Below are 17483 nucleotides of genomic sequence, written 5' to 3'. Positions count from 1 at the left end.
TCAGGGTGCTGGTCCAGCTGGCAGCCCACTCACTCTGACATCTCTCCATTTGTGCAAGAAAAGGTCCTGAGCATGTGTGTGTATTCAGGCCTGTGTGTAGTGATTACTAACAAACAGAGTGTAAATTTTAATTTACCTACTGGGGATCAATAAACAGTACAAAAAAAAACAAATCCTTTGTGACGTGTATAGTTTGGGGACCACATCATTTAAAATGAATGTGAAAAAATATGTTGCATTGCTGCATTAACAGTTTGGATCTTGATCTGATTTTCTTTTTAACCATGGTCCACCATCTTTTTGTCAAGCAGACAAACTGGCCAGCATATCTGTCTGCAATAAAAGATTGAGACTTGGCATCTGTGTATTGATACAGTGTTGCCAGGGAACATATTGCGATACAGCTGTATAATTACCATCTAGCTAGCTGTGATTTACTAAGCAGAGATCTGAGGAGCAGTTAACCGTAGTCTTCATAAATCTACCGGTTTTAAAATTCCATACTACCGGGGATCTTGCGGTAAACAGTGACGTCCGGCAGAATTTCCAGCAATCAAGCAAGTGAAGCGTTGTGCATATAGACTAGTTATACTTGACAATATACTGAACAAATACAACAAGTACAAGTATGTAACTTATCCCGTTAGTCATTGCCGTCCAGTCAAATCCTAATGGGGGCTTACACAGTTCAGTCACAGTGGATTGTATCCGTTGGCTTATGATGTTAGCAGACATTGTTGGAAATTACAGAGATTATTCATGCAGTTTTTCCTGGTCAAGTTTGACCTCATAATCATCATTAGTATTTCATTTCCTAAACCATCAACACCACACCACCAACAGAAACCATCACTCTCATCCCAACCTGTGATCGATCACATTGTATCTCTTACACTGTAATGAGACCCTTTCCCCACTGGGTGGCAGTACATGCATATGTACCGCACAACCTCAGGGAGAACTTTTTCTGTGTGAGCCTTTTTGTACTTTGAAACATCTCATATTTAATCGCCTGACAGAGGCAATGACGGGAGGCCCTTGATCCCAACTATAAGTATCCATGTTAAATTATCTAAAAACTCAGAGATAGCTAAAGAGAGAGCACGAGAGAGAGCATCACAGCAGAAGCGGGATGCTTTAGTTCAATCACACGGCAGATCAAAGAGTGGGAAAAAAGGTGAGAGAACATGTCTGATCAGCCAAAAGGCAAAAAAGCACAGCACACATTTGCAGCCTTTTTTGGGGGAGTTAGATGGAGAAAAGCCTCTGAGTATTTTTAGCTCCATTTCAAGACTTGACACTGATGTTAAAAAAGACAGGGATCTCTCATTTTGATATCAAGACCTGCATGCATTCTTTGTTTCATTTAAATTTAAACATATGTGATAAAGCAGCTAAGACAATAGGATAACTACTTAAAATTCCATGTTTAATCTACACAACATTCCCTTACTTTAGCGATAAATGATTTGGTAGGTTTACCCTAACACCTGCTGCCGAGGACAAAATCAGACAGAAGCAATGGTTAACTAATTCAGCTAACCAATGTGTTGCTCTCATACTGAAATGGTATTGTTTTCAAAATGTTAAGGAGTACACCATTACCCTGCATGCATTACATCTCTGCAAATATCAGAAAGTATTTAAATGGGTTCCATGAGATGCACAAACCTGAGTGCTTACCATACGGCATGATGGGGCAAAGCAGTTCAAGGTGTATTGAGCTGGGGAGATTTTATTGACAAGTGTGTTGTCCCGTTGAGCTGATATTTCAAATACAGAGACCATGTAAGGTTGTAAAGCAATCACTCATAAAAGTGCTGTGAACCAAAGGCCAAGCTGGAAGCCAAAAGGCTGACAATGGGGCATTTTGTGCAGTGGGCGAGAGCTGTTAGTGAGAGAGAAGGTGAAAAGCTTCAGACACAATCGATAGCTGAGAATGTGAATGCGTCGCCCTGTATGTTTGTACAGAAGCAGCATGCAAGGGAAGGGAACCGCAGAGGCATGACTAATAATTTCAGTAAAATTGAATTATACAATTGTCTCGCTGTTGGGAGAGAAACGCACCCTACCCATGAGCAGAAATAGGCTATATTAAGTACGAGATTGATTTTAAAAAGCTGTTTTATTTCAGCTCATTTGAGAACTGGGATTGGTAAATTTATCCAGACACAGTTTGTCTTTGAACCCCCCTGTTGTGACATCCACCGGACGCCGGTGTGAAGGAGGTCGACCTACAAGGACAGACTGCATATTTTAGCACCGTTCAGAGGCAGATAGGATGGCAGATGAGACCTTTTGTGACTTAATTTAAAATCCATAATCTTGGTTAAATATTGCTGCCCTGGACTGCCTGTTCAAGTCTCTCCTTGCTGTCTCCACTGTATATCATTTGCAACCCCATGACAGACATGGAAACATCTTAGCTCCGCTCTATAGAACCACAAAGCTAGCTGTTATGGTATTGGAAGCACTTTGTACAAAACAGAGCTGTATGTGAAACGCGGCATTTCAGTCTCCCACAGGATCATGGTCAAGATGCGTACACCTTGTTAAAACCATCCTGGGGGGGGGGGGTAATTTCATTGTCTACACACAGACACAAGACAAAGCACTTAGTGTGCTCCAAGCATGTGGCAGTTTTTCCCACCTCCTGTGTGTCAATATCAGAAAACAGCTGCCACCTCTGACATCATCACTGAAGTGCATTGGCCCTTTTTAGGTGGCAGTGTGCCCCGGTGCGCTCTGGGAAATGTTTGTGGGCGGATGGTATGGACAATTTCAAGAAGAGCAAACACTAGAAAACCTAGACACAATGGATCAGAATGTTGTTTGTGTGAGTGACTGGGTGCGTGAATATATAATAAAACCTTTTATAGTTTATCCATAGGTTTGTATAAAACAATAGAGTATACATGACAGATGAAAATGAGCTCATTAGCATTTTCTGGCACATTTACAAGTAAAAACGGAAAGTTTGATTAATGTGCACTGTCCCTGGTAAAAAAAATACATTTTGAGCTCCTTTTTTATTTTATTTTTCTCACACGTGCATGCGCACACACACACACGCACACACACACACACACACACACACACACACACACAAAATTAAAGAAACAGGACACCGGCATGTTGAAAATCTTACAATGTATATAATTGACACAAGATTTCAGGTACAACAGCAAATGAGACATTTGTATTTTTCAAACCTCTTTCTGGCATCTATCTTCAACAAAAGCACAAACTCTCCATAGATTTCTGATAACAACAAAACCAAAGTACATAAAAAACGAGAATTAAAAGTACTTTGTTCCTCATAAATTGGCACCTTTAAGAAATTCCTTGTATTCAACAAACAGTGTAGAATAAAGCCATCTTTGAATGGTGGGATAACCAGCTTTGCATTTTTCCACCTAATGAATGAGTGCAGGATTAAGGTGCACCCACTGATTTAAGATCAGCACTCCGGACGAACCTTTCTTTCTGCCGCTTTGTTTTTACACTGCTTCACCATAGTTGAACAGGAGACGTCTTGCTGGGCCATATCTATCTGCATACACACATCCCCAATCAATAGTTGTTTTTGGAAGGTGTTGACTCACGTATTGATCGACCATCTTGTCATGTTTTTGTGCAGACAATGCCATTCATTGGCCTCATAAAAGTGCAGGTTTTATAAAAGGGAGGGGTACTTTGAGCAACAAACTAATGAGATCAAAAGGTGGAGGAGGAGAGGGGGGGAAGGGGTGGGGGGGTTGTGCAAATTTCAGACGATGACATTGTGAGGCAGTCATTCAAACTGAAGTTGTGAGTCGCAAGTTGTCTTTGAATTGGAATGTCACCATCACAGTTGGAGTCATTTCTCATTCTTTACAGGGCTTAATGTGGACTTTCACATTCAAATTCAGATTTGTCTAGAGGGTCACAAAAAGAAAACTAACGTAGTACTCTTACTAATTGTTCCTTGTTTAATATGTGTATTTCCCCCCTTTCTAATATCATTATATCTCTGTTTCTGAACCTAAAAATGGACCCCAACCCTAGACAAAGTGTCAAAGGCAGTCACAGGCAGATTTCTTTTACCAGGGACTAACAGAAAGACAGACACTTGCAGCACATAGACACACATAGGCACAGCAAACATAGCAATCATTAATTAAGCAAGTAGATGGAGAAAAAAAATATCATCAAAGTAACATGTCTGGTAACACTTATGACAACAGCCTCACCTTTTTTTAGAGCAGTAATTAAGTGTCTAACAGATGGGGTTCTCAAAATTTGACAGAGCCTCCAACCACTTAATTGAATCTGCAGTATTATCAACTGTCAGATGGATATAGTTTTTTTTCATGAATCATGGTGGATTGTCCCAGAGTGCAACTAAAGCAGTGATGTATTTAAAAACTATTTGTCAATATCTGTCCTCCAAATTGAATGTATCCGTCACATACAATACAGGCAGAGACACCATCAATATGGATTGGGAGTTATTCCAGTAGTAGTTGAAAATGCAATTTTTGGAGGGGAAATTGAGCTATGTTAATCTCCCATTGCTGTCAGTTGTATCGCACTAAGTCAGACAATGTTAGTTCAATATATTTTAATACATTTCATCTCCGTGGCTTCCAAACAAAATTTTAAAAGGCTCTATCGTCTGTCCCTCCTTTGCTCTATCAATCAAAGACACATTCACACACAAATATACACACATGCAAGCATCGTCCCATCTCCCAGTACACACATGTGGTATGATTCCTCCCAAACAAGCTTCTCATCAGGAAAAGCCTTAAAACGGTGTGCCCACAACATTCCCAACAAGGTTGACACATAAAGAAACACTGTGTCATTGTCATATTGCCTTGCCACCATGTACTGTGGAAACATGAGGGACACTTTAAAGGTCATTAGAACTGATGAGTGGGGAGGAGGGCAGCGGGTGTAGGGTGTGGGAATCAAGAGGCACTGATATAGAAAAGTTGCAGAGAAATGGAAGGCAGATATGGATACGCGATGACGGAGGATGAATGATATAAGAATTATGGCATAAGATGCCGGCCGCTATCACATTTTGTTAGTTTCTTATCCGGAAAACAAAAAAAATTAGAAACCAAAAGCATGTACACTGTTGTGTCTGCCATACAACTAGGTGAGTCTGATTCAAAGACGTGCATGGTGTGGCTGTTACTGTGATATGGATCATTGCTGCGATGAGACAAAAAACGCAAGCTGCAATTTTGATGCTAATCACAGGAGCACTGGGCCTTTGCAGGGAAAACACAAAATTATGCATATTATATTGTCGCTCTGCTGTGCACATAAAGAAAATACTGGAAAAAAAGCGCTACATGACAGCCGTGTTTTTGCTTCTGTGTACATTTCAGTTCTGCTACACGTTTCCAAAATCATGAACTGTCGATCCTTTGCCGTGACGGCAATCTTAAACCGACACCGCCATTCCACACACAGTGCTCTATAGTGGGAAGATGCTGTCATCTGAGACGTGGGCCGGCCCAGCATGTGTTTTGCTTACACCAGACTCTCGAGTTGATCCCACACAGCCAGCAGAGTCTGAAGAGAGAGAGAGAGAGAGAGAGAGGGGGTGTGGATCTGCCCCAGCAGGGGGAATGTAGGGATGAGCGGATGGATGGAGCGGCGGACGGGTCACGTTACTCCCACGTTAGACGATCATGTCAGTGTGAATGTGATCATGGCTATTATTACAGCTTACATGATGAAATGGCAAAAAAAAGTGCTGACGCCGAGTTCTCGCATCCTTGCCGTGAGAGAGTGTGTGTGAGTGTAATCATATTGTGAGGCTTAATGCATTAAGAGGTCTGCTGGGTCGTGCTATCCTCCTTTAAAAGTCATCAATATTGTATTTCATTTGAGTTTGAGGTTCATCTATATTTTCTATAAATATTGGAGAGTGATTAAACCACTCGGGGCTCTGTTATGGGTTAATGATCAATAAGTAATTCTACTGAACACAAGTGCTGTTTTAAAAAAAGGAGTGGAAAAACAAATACATGTATCTAAGCGCCACTGCAAAGCCCCAATCTCCCTCTCCCTGTGGTGTCAACACCAACATACTGTGAGCAATATAGTCTTACACATGTCTTAGGTACAGATATAATCTCAGAGAACCCCCAAAAAACCAGAAACAAAACAGCCGACGATGCGAAAAGACCAGCTCTAATGGTGTCATAATATAGCAAGAAATAAAAGAAAAGAGCAGAACCAAAACATTTATGAATACTCATAACTCCATTTTGTTCTAATCCAAAACCAAAAGGAAGTCCATCCAAGCGTTTTTTGTTGTCGTTTCCTTATACTTAGTATTTAGTTTTGGCAAAGTAACTAACCCTCAACTTCTCCTCCCTCCCCTTTCCGACTCTCCCCAACCTCCGTGTCCCAAACTCAGTCCCAGTTGGTGGATTCCCCGTCAATTATCGCCGGAGCAGCAAAATAAGCAGCGGAAGTAGGTAAATGGTAATGCAGGGGAGGTTCTTCTTGGCGTTTCCTTTCACCCCTTTGTCCACTGGAGGGGGTTGAATGAATTTGGGTCGGTCGGTGATGGTGACAAGGCGTGGGCCACGGGAACACGAATTGTCGGCGCACATGCCGCTTCCTGAACCGCTGACATCATCACCTACAAACAGAGGGTTGGGACATGAGTTCAATGGTACGACATACGTATCATTTAAGATAAGATAAGCCTTTATTGTCTCCTGTAGGAGAAATACGTCTTTGGCAGTCAAAAGAACACCGAAAATGGCGAAGAATTGCCATAAACACGGTAAACAAACAGTGTGCGTGCATTAAGCATAAACATACATTATCTCATCCAAATGCGTTCTGTAAACATCCGATACAAAGACGCCCCTGGCTTCCCCCACACTCACAGAAGAAAGAACCGACAGCACATCCTCCCCCTAACATTGCACTTAAAGGTGCTGTAGGTAGTATTGTGAAGATCCAGGACTTAGTCAAAATATTTGAACATTGACAACTTCTCAGTCCCCCTTTCTGCTAAATCCCGAAACGGTTTCCTTAACCCCCTCTCCCTACAAGGGAGAATGAATGCGTGTGCATGGGCAGTGATTGACACACCCTGATAGGTGCATCTAAATAGTGGGTTGTGTGGGGTGGGTTTTTGTAAATCCCACTACAGGCTGTAGGTGTTTTTTTTTTTATTACCTGCTTCATGTATTTCTAGTCAAACATAGGGTCAGTTTCAGCAAATATGACAGAAGGTTAGTTTTATAAGGCTTACCTACTGCACCTTAAACTACTAGCAAGAACTATGAGGTTTACAGTCCTGGTGCAGGGCCCAGAAAAGGAGTTGAGAGTATTCAATTCACTCAATTATTCAAAAAGGCACCATTTTTTAGGCCATGCATTTTTCTACCTTCATTTTAACTCCAAAAGTTCAGCTATTTGCCATTTTGCTATAGCTTGTACAAGCTAAGATAGAAGTTGACTGCCTCCTCAGATAAACAGAAATAGAGTTACTTCTCTTAATGTAGAACTTGTTACAAAAGCTTTTAATCCTCCGTGAGCCATCTGGGATGAACTTTCTTGTGAACGTTTGTTTGACACTCGTGGGCTGCGATGGTAGAAGTACTCACTGGTGTCCTGAAAGTCCACATCCTGGCCATTGAGAGCATTCTTCAAACGGTGCGTCATGATCTTCAGCTGCATTATCTGTTGGCGTATTGTCATGTCTGGTTTGGTGATGTCGATTTCCACCTCAGGGTTGTTGATCTGGCTGGCGAGGCCATCACCCATCACCTCAGGAAGGTACCTGGCACACGTTAACATTTGATTAACACGGAAGCCCCTAGTCTAAAACATTCCTTCCCTTCCTCACAGTTAATTACCTACACAGACAAAGACTATACAGTGTATTACTATTAGTTAGCAGGGGACACTGTGACATCAAGTGGCAATGGCAGCATAAAAGCACATTGAATTTGCTAAATTTCCCATGATTCAGTAGAATCTGCTGATTTAAAGAAATCATTATTAGGTGACTGACAGTGGCCTTTACTGTAAAACGCTGGTTGCCAGACAAGTAGAAAACCACACAGTGTGTTTGGAATGGGACACGAAGAAACAACTAATATGTCCTTGGTGGGATGCAGTGTGTTTACTTCTCGTTTGTGAAAAAATATAGAAAATCTGTAACAAGCTAAAATGTTGTGCTACAACAGCGTAAGTAAAGAGGAAGTCAGCAAACACTCAATAATATACACAACAATATCTAAAGTTTGCTAACATTGTTTGTATAGGTGTATTGAAACAAGCATGGATGCGTTTGCGTCCTCCTTGGCGGACTCAGGTTATGTTTTTTTGCTCGGTTTGTCTGTTTGTTGCTTTGCTTCTCAGCAGGATAATTAATGAACTACTAGCCCGATTTTCAGGGAGCCTGCTGTAAGGGTGTAGCATGGGCCAAGAAACAACCCATTTCCATGGTGGCATGACTTTTCCACTTGGTGGGGCTGCAGCCTTATAGGTAGCTCTGTGTATTTGGTCTCCGTTATTTTTGTAGCTGCGACTCAGCACAGGCGAACACTCAGTGGCGACGTTTAGATGGTACGTTTTAGTGTTGCCTGTTTGATTATGATGTTATACTTAGAGTTTTAGCGTTACTCTGTACTCATTTGGTCATTTTGCCAGTTTTATAGTGGTCGCAACATAGGATTACTAGTGGTCCTATCTGTTGGTTCTTCTGATAAATAGTTAAATACTAGTCAAAACATTACTTTAACACCCGGGTCTGCCGGCGATCTCTGACCTCACTGTCTTTAAGATGCTGCAAGGTGCTCAGTTTTAAAGCTAGAGTGAAGGAATAAGTATTATGTCATGCTAGCTTGTAGGAAAAGGGGCTAAATAAATACATTTTGGAAATGTATCCAAACATAAAGTGTTTGTGGTTGCAGATTTGCATAGCATAGAAGATTGGACTGTTGGCCTTGGCTCTCTGAGTGCCCTTCTAGTTTGATTATTAATTCAAGTTTTCATTTGTGAGTGGAATATTTTGAAATGTCTTCCATTCAAAACATACTCAGTCTAGCTTTACATTACAATACAAATACCATGTATATATGATGGTAAATATATTTGGTGGCTGAGATATACAGTCGGATATTGTTTTCCAAAAGTGAAAAGAAAAATATAACCTCAGTAGCATCATTCATTCCCTTCTATGTTGTGCATTAAACTCCATCATTTTGTAAAATATCAAGTACAATTTGTACTTTCACATGTTATTTTAAAATGCATTTCTTTGTGGGGTTTATATGCCTTACCTGGCACGGTTCATGCCGTTCCAACACTTATCCTCGGCCCCGGTTCCAGTGGCCACTCTGTCACTGCAGAGAACGTTTGGGAGAGAAACCCAGTACGGCTGCATGTCCCTCAGTCTCACGGTTACATCAGACACCTGGGGCAGATTCGACAAGAGCGAATTCATGAGCTTCTACACGTTGTTCAACATCACATCCCAATGGTACACTCAAACAGGAGAGTAAGAAAGACTCCTGCTCCCTTCAGTAACCAACTGCAGTGCTCAGTCGTCTGAGTCATTGATCCATCCAAGCATTAATTTCCCTCTAAACACCCCATAGTTGTCTGTGTAAAGGTGAAATCAACAGCAAGAAGGGTTTAACTGCCCATAATGAGCAATGGCTTCTGGGTCATAAACCAATATCAATGGTTTATGAATGAATGACTGAATGAATGAATTGGCCAGATTAGCCAATCCAAGAGCAATAATGAGGACACCGATTCAATCTGGTAAATACGAACCAGTTTATCCATTTTGTTAGAGCTGGTTCCCAACTTGTCCTCCACTGTAACCTTGCCTCTCTTCATGGTGTCGTCGGGTACCGTGCTGCTGGTTCCTCTGTCTCTGATGTTGCCACATGCCTGGAACAACTGGGGCAGGAGACAGTGAAGGGAAGACAAGACAAACGTGTAGAAAGAGGACACATGAGAGGTTAATAAAAAGGGTGAAATGAGAAAATGAAGTCAATTCTGTTGAGAACTAGAATCACCGCCTTGCGGTTGTGTGCCTCTGCCAACCATTCAAGTTGCAGTTTACATCCATGTCTATCCACACTCATAATATAATGCAGTGAAGACTTTGAAGAAACTTAATAAAAAGGTATTAAGTGTATTTATTTTGGCAAAACATAGATGCTCCACGAACATCTTCAATCTGGCAGCACAGAAGATGTTTGTGTGTTTGTGTGTGTGTATGACAGAGAGAGAGAGAGAGAGAGAGAGAAAGAAAGAGAGAAAGAGAAAGAGTGCTGATGCTTTTCCTGGGAAACAGTTCTTCCAAGTCACAGTTAAAAATATAGACTGGGTAAAAAGCAGTTTGATTTCGCACTGCAGCTCGGTCTGGAAACCTGTACTTTTTTATTCTCCTGCTTTAGTTCACAATTTTGCTGGCACCAATCACAACTGGCTTATCTACCTGGCGCGCTATTGGTGGGTTTAACACGATGACGATAGAGAAGGGACCAAGCAGCTTCTTGTTTACATTCAACATAGCTGCCACCGTGGCCGCACCCAATGGCTTCTACTTCCCCCGGATTGTTGGTCTGATTGGTTGAAGGACTATCCAATTGCGTACAGTGTCATTTGAACTATGCCTGTTGGTCACACCTTTTGTGAAAAAATAAAAACACAGAGCAGACTCCCCAAACTGATGCTCAATCTCAAATATATTGGGCTGGGCTTGGCCTTGTGATAGCCAGACTAGTGAAAATATGGTGTCCTTTGATTTGGAGTTCCCAAAAATGGGACGGACAACCTGAAATCATTCGAATCGGCTGTCTCAGATACAAACGTTTATAATTTCCTCAGCTTTTAAAACACGGATGGAGCCAAAGAAGATTTACGTGCTATATCATTTGATTCATCTTCAACTGGTAACTTAAACTGTAAGGCTTCAGACTCTGGCGATAAACTTGATTTTAAGAGGTTCATATTGGTGTTGGTGTTGACAAGACTGAAATCGGATGCTGCTGAATCCAGCTCTCGGAATAGAATACAATAAACCCAGACGTGTTCACAAAGAACCTTTGAGCACATTAGTACACACAAATCTCTACCTTTTCAAAGCCAACAGCGATGATTGGAAGTGGTTATTTGCATGACCCAAAGTGTCAATCACAGCATCGCTGCAGCAGAATGATTCACAGCTCAGAAAGCACTACTTGTCCCTATGGGGCTTACATTTTATAAATGGAGACCAGGGTGTATAGTAAGACTGCAGTCAATCTGTCATCCAATCTGGCCTGCTCAGAGGAGCCTCAAGCCTTTGAACCTTCACACATAACTATAAAATAATACTGTATTAAGCTTCCAGTCATGTTTGTCAGCATAACTTGTTGGTGTTGTGCAGCAACAGCAGATTGAATAATGGACATTAAAACATGGCATAGACTCTGTTACTGTACAAAAGAGTAGTGGCAGATGTAGACCTTAAGCGCATTCACTTATTAGGGAAAGTACACATACATGCACAACAAAATATTGGCTTTTGGTGTCAACAGATTACAAAAATAGGAGATATTCTGCCCTACACAGTGTCAACAATAAAACTAAGCCATAGACTTGAATCGACTTCTGTGGGATCGACATGGCATTTTCCCCTGGAGATGAAGATCAGAAGCTGAGGCTGTGTGATTACCATACCGAACCAGGTCAGAGGCAGTCCGCCAGACTCTGGCTCACCTTAAGCCAGCCAGGCTCTTTAACAGCAAACCAGCACAGGGGGAGCTTTGTCTTTCCTTTCACCATCCTCACAAAGCAGCTTCCACTGCTGCCAGTGCCTTTTGTGCAAATGTAGAAATGATCATGTACAAATGTTGCTCAAACACTATTGAACAGTGAAGTAACTCTTGGCCCACAATGCCATGACTCACATCCTTTTATTTTAAGGAGGATAGGTGTTGATTGTACAAATGCACAAATACATGTAAGGGCCATAGGGGACACAGTCTCTAAACTGATGGATCCAGGGTGTGTGTGTATCAGTTTGCACCACGATTTTCTTACTTCTACTGCTTTACCAAGTGGAATGAATATTTTACAGCCCCTGAAATCTATTTCTCTTTAACATTAAATATTCATAACTAAATAGGCAACAATCAGCTAATGGGCTTTACCAGCACTATGTGGGAGTGCTTTGAACAGATTTGATTGACAGTTGCCTGGCTACACAAGCAAATAAGGACAACTGCTGTCTCATTTTACAACATTTCTAAATCCTGATCGGTACACGGGAGTGTGTCACGTCACTTTTTTTATTTTTTACTTCCAACGGTGAACTATTGAGAAGAGCACAGACACAGACACAAATACAGAAATTGCTCTTGTGAGAAAAATAAAACTTTTTTAACTTTGGCAGTAAGTTGTGTGTGTGGTAATGTAGCACCACCTGGCTCATAGAAAGAAGCAAGAAAATAGGTTTTCAGGGCCTTTTCAAATATAATGCCAAACATTTTATGAATTTTATGAATACATATACATGCCAGTATAGTATGTAAAAATTATTTAACATGCACATACTGTATATTTAAGTCTAACAGTTCCAGTAAATGGACATTCTCACCTGTAGCGTCTGCTTTTTCAGCAAATCCCTGTTTGGCTTTTTAAAATATATTTCAACTCTAACTTTTTTTTTAACAGTGAGTAATCATACTGCTATGACTAGACCAACGTGTTAATAACACATACACACTTCTGCCACTATCACCTTAGTTTCACACATCACACATTAGCTTCCTCTAAGAAGAAGCCTTTGTGACAGAAGCACGGTGTTCTCCTCCATTAGTAAATTGTCACAGTTGTGGCACAGAGTGAACTTTGAAAATTGCTTGATTTGATTAGTCGTGGGGGAAGCAAGACCAGCACAGCTACTAATGCTGTACACTGATGTTTGGGGTGTGTAGTATGTTACCGGCCTGCACAGCTCTATACTTTGTGTCTTTAACCAAAATACAAATCCCAAGGGAGTACAGTGTACATTTCGTTTGTGATCAGTACTTTTCAAATATTTTGATACCGGGGATATTCAGTGGCAATGGTGGTTTTACTCAAAAGATAATTTGATGTCTTTTTCATGAACTCTTCATTGAATTTTGTGTAGTCTGTATGGTTTAGTTAGCTGTATGTATGTACCAATGTGTGCACTGACCTTGTTGTTGATGGGCTCTATATTCTCCATCATGGTAGACATGGCTTCTGAGATGCGATTGGGGATGGTAAGGACCACGCTATCCACACCAGATGGACCATTGAAGCGACCGGCTACCTGCATCATTGTTTCTACACAGACAGGAAGTACAGTTAGCTTGACAAAATATGGAATTGTTTCATATGTAGTACACTGGTAGAAGGATTCTGATGTATTCACTGCAGAAAGTCGGGTTTGGGCAAACATATGGCTGAATTAGATAGATGCCTGTTTAAATGTGTGTGTGCTCCCCACCTGCCAGATGTCGCCACTCAGTGTTGAGGTCAGCCTGGTTGGCCAGACAGCCCTTCATGACGTTGCTGCAGTAGTTGGCACATGGTCTGGCAGAGGCCATGCCACGGCAGTGAGGACAGTAAGTCATCCTCATCATGGCCCGCGTGCACTCGGTGCTCAGCTGCACCTGGGGTAGGGCACAGACAGAAATAAGCATACACCACCTGGATGAAAAATTACTGTTTTTGTCAAGTATAAATTATCTAATAGTCTACAAAACATACATGACAGCACTTGATCAAACTCTACATTTGACCAGGTTCCCTGTTTGAGTTCCTGATGCTACTAAACAGCAGAATTATATACTGTATATATGCAGTATATATATACACAAAAGTGGTCCGTTTGGAAGAAGATGTGAAGATGGAAATTTCTTTACCAATGACAGTTGCAAAACTGTGGGAGGTCACCTCCCATGATGACCTTTTTTCAGTTTGCACCAGTCTTTCATTCAACACAGTTTCCTTGGAAACCACTTTGGGAGAATTCACCTTTTGTTTCACATGTAATGAAAAGGCCCTGACATTCATACAAGTATTCTCAGTCCCTCACTCCATCCTTCCAACTTCCTCCATTTCTCTCTCAATCCCACAAGGCTGTTCCCCCAGGAAAGGGCCTTGTTGCGTGATAAGTGAAACTGGGTTAATACCAGTAAGCTCTGTTCACCAGAGAGTACCGCTATGCATACAAAACCTCAGGAAGTGTGTGTGTGCGTGTGTGTGTGTGTGTGTGTGTGTGTGTGCATGAGACAGAGAGAGAAATAGAGAGATAGAGAGAGAGAAAGAGAGAGAGAGAGAGAGAGAGAGAGGTGGAACAAGCCCAGTTACGCATACAAAGCTGCTCTAAGCTGACATCTGGGCCAGCCTGATGCTTTTCCTGGAAACAGTTTTTCCAACAGCAAAGTCACAGTTAAAACCAGCTTTTTAACAAATATACAGCGGAAGTAGGACAATAGGGATCGGGTGGGAAAACAAACCATAGATGCGTTGAACACTCTGCAGACCTGTCAGTGGTAAAGATAGTCTGCTCGGCATAATTGGACATTGAAAATTATAATTCTCAAGCCACGGACAATAGTGATGACTATAATCAGCACTAAGAAAGGCAGATCCTCGGTAGCACTTGTCCTTCATGGTGTAATTAGTGTGTGCATCTCAGTATTGTATGTAGTTTATAGCGCTTTACAGATTTTCTTTGGTGATCCACACCTTTTCCCACGCTTTAAAAAACATTCTTTCACCAGTTCTAATGTTAATCGGTCTAATGTGGTTGTAACGTTTCCAACACCCATCAATGTGTCCTGTTGTTAGTCTTTTTTCTTCTTACTCAATGTCTATTTATGACTGTATCATTTTATTATTTATCTCAATAAATCAACAATGTTAAAAACAAAATTAAAAAAAGTAAAAAAGCAAAAGTAATTTATTTTGACACAACTCCCATTAAATAAAAATAAAAAAACACATTCAAAAAGGCCTACATTAATGACTGCATCTCTAATGTGTAAAAGAGATCAACAGAATTACAGTAGGTAAGTATTGCCAGTTGCACAAAGAGGACAGTGTAAAGTGAAATAAGTGACACAGAAAAGCAATAACCCCACCACATTCCCAAGCTTAATCTCAGGTCATATGAGAAATGACTCAGATCCTAACTCCTGCCCTCCTTTTCTCCCCTCCTCCCATCCTTAGCCTACCACTCATTAGCCAGGGATGAGTCAGACGAATGTTTCTTCTGTGAGAGAGAAGAGTGAGGGCAGGGAGTGTGCAGGGATAAGGGAACCAAAAAAATGAGAGATAGGGGGATGTTAAAAAAAACTACAAGATACACCGAGGGCGTTGGCAGGGGGGTACAAAAAACACAGAGGCATGTTTATGAAATACTTATTAAGGGGAGGCAGTCATTAATTCTGTTTCTGTTACATCATCCACACAGTATTAATGCTGGGAAATCCCAGGACAGGCACAACGGACCAGAAACAGTGAGTATCTCCTCTGTGGTGCTAATTGGTTGACAACTTCCTGTGTAACCTTGGAGCTGCGGTGCACCAGGGGTTTGACGTCCTCAAATTGTTCAACCAATTGATTGAGACATAAAGATATAGAACAGGAAATGGAGAAGTCAGTCTTCATATTTAAAATTTGAAATAAAATTAACAAGCAAAATTGCCAAACATGCTGTTGAGAAACATGCACGGGCACATACACACACACGCACAGGTTTGTGGCACTATCTTTGTGGGGACCCGTCATTGACAAAATGCAATCCCTGGCCCCTCACCCTAACCTTACCCATCACAACTAAATGCCTAACCTTAACCATTACCTTAACCATGACCTAATTCTGATCCTAATCCTAAAACCAAAACTTAACCCACATCCAGTCCAGCATTTTGGTCCCACAAAGCTGTCAGGACCCCATAAGTATACTGGACTCACGTTTTTTGAAACTCAAAATAACATATAGTTAAACAAGATCACACACACTATCACATACACACACACACACACACACACACACACACACACACACACACACACAAACACACACACACACACACACACACACACAAACACACACACACACACACACACCAGCCATCTAAACTAAAAAGGATGCCATTGCCCATTAGATAGACAGAATGACAGCAGTGAGAAATAAATCTTTGAAGCAGCAAGTCATGCACAGTCTGCATGATTCCAATCATCTTTACACTGGCCTATCGAGAGATATCAAAAGAAAGTCTTAGGTGTGAAATACTCTCTTTGATGTTTGCACGTGTAGCTCTTTGACATGACTGCGTTCCCTTTTAAACACCCACACCCTTACTCCCTTACCCTGCTTTACCTTCACAGCATGCTCCGCACACCTGTCAGAACCTTCTACAGTACATTGCCCGTGGCAATCGAGCTAGAGACTCTTCTGTGTCTCCCTCTCCTCCTCTCTGCTTGTCTTTCCACTGTAATTAGTAAAGATATATGAGCGACCTCTCCCCCTTGTGTTATAGTGCGAGACAATCCAGACTGCTTGCCTCCAGAGTGAGCCATGTGGCACATGGCCTACTTCCTCCACTCCCCGTACCCGAGGGATTGAAACAGGGGACACAGCAGCCCTGAGCGAAGCAAGGGAGGAATTAGTGTCGTACCAAAAATCAAAACTGCGTCTTACTGATGAGATCTCCTTTTCTGTCCCACAAAAACATCTCAAACTAATTGTTCTATTTTTCTCCACGCATCTTAGTCTCTTGCTGTATTCCTTTTTATGACCTTTTGCCAACCTTTTTCCTATTTCAAGGCCAATCCAACTCGAACATAGCAGAGATGCATGTTGGTAGCACACATAAACACTTCCTTGAAAGACCTTTAAAGCACACACATACACAACGAGAATACTACTCTCTCCAGCTTTACACTCAAGCAGTGTGATCCCTCCCTGAGCAGCGTGTGGTCAACATCTCCAGTTACTGGGCTCTTTGAGTGGCAATACATAGCTATAAATAGGGTCGACTGACTCATTAGGGCCCAATCAATGGAAGATAGAATTACAGGGAAAAGAATGGAAAAGATAAGATCCAAATTTGTGTACCACCCTGGGCACAGCTTCAGGAAATATAAAACAGAAATGTTTAAGAACAATTTACTAGGTGAGAAAAGAGGAAAAAAAGGATTGAGTGAGCAGTAAGATAGGGAAAAGAGAGGATGGTGGAGTTTTCTTCCCTTTTCTCGCTTTTTCTCGCTTTTTCTCACTGTCTCATTTGTTTCCATCAGAGCACAGTCCTGTTCCCATCTGCTTAAGTACAGAACGGTGCTGATTGCGTGCTTGGGAAGACAGGGACCGAGAGTGACACACAAATTATGACTTTGAAATTGAACAGTTTGTCGAAGTATTTACTTCTTTTGGTAAAATTGTACCAGACAGGCCTCGAGTTGGATGA

At 41.5% G+C, this 17483-nt stretch overlaps 1 protein-coding gene across 1 annotated transcript in view; it reads right to left on the bottom strand.

The window, feature by feature from the left end:
• Positions 1-3133: 3133 nt before the first annotated feature.
• gpc1b (glypican 1b) overlaps positions 3134-17483 on the bottom strand; it is a 68379-nt gene continuing 54029 nt past the window's right edge. Inside the window, exons 6-11 of the mRNA XM_034887741.1 lie at positions 13511-13676; positions 13217-13347; positions 9814-9942; positions 9315-9448; positions 7632-7807; positions 3134-6652 (exon numbers count right to left, since the gene is read on the bottom strand). Of these exons, the coding sequence (XP_034743632.1) occupies positions 6450-6652; positions 7632-7807; positions 9315-9448; positions 9814-9942; positions 13217-13347; positions 13511-13676 (939 nt within the window). The 3' untranslated portion in view covers positions 3134-6449. The remainder of the gene's footprint in view (positions 6653-7631; positions 7808-9314; positions 9449-9813; positions 9943-13216; positions 13348-13510; positions 13677-17483) is intronic.

This window comes from Etheostoma cragini, chromosome 12 (assembly GCF_013103735.1).
Source record: "Etheostoma cragini isolate CJK2018 chromosome 12, CSU_Ecrag_1.0, whole genome shotgun sequence".
In the NCBI taxonomy this organism is placed as follows: Eukaryota; Metazoa; Chordata; class Actinopteri; order Perciformes; family Percidae; genus Etheostoma; species Etheostoma cragini.
This window is presented reverse-complemented; position numbering and strand designations above follow the sequence as displayed.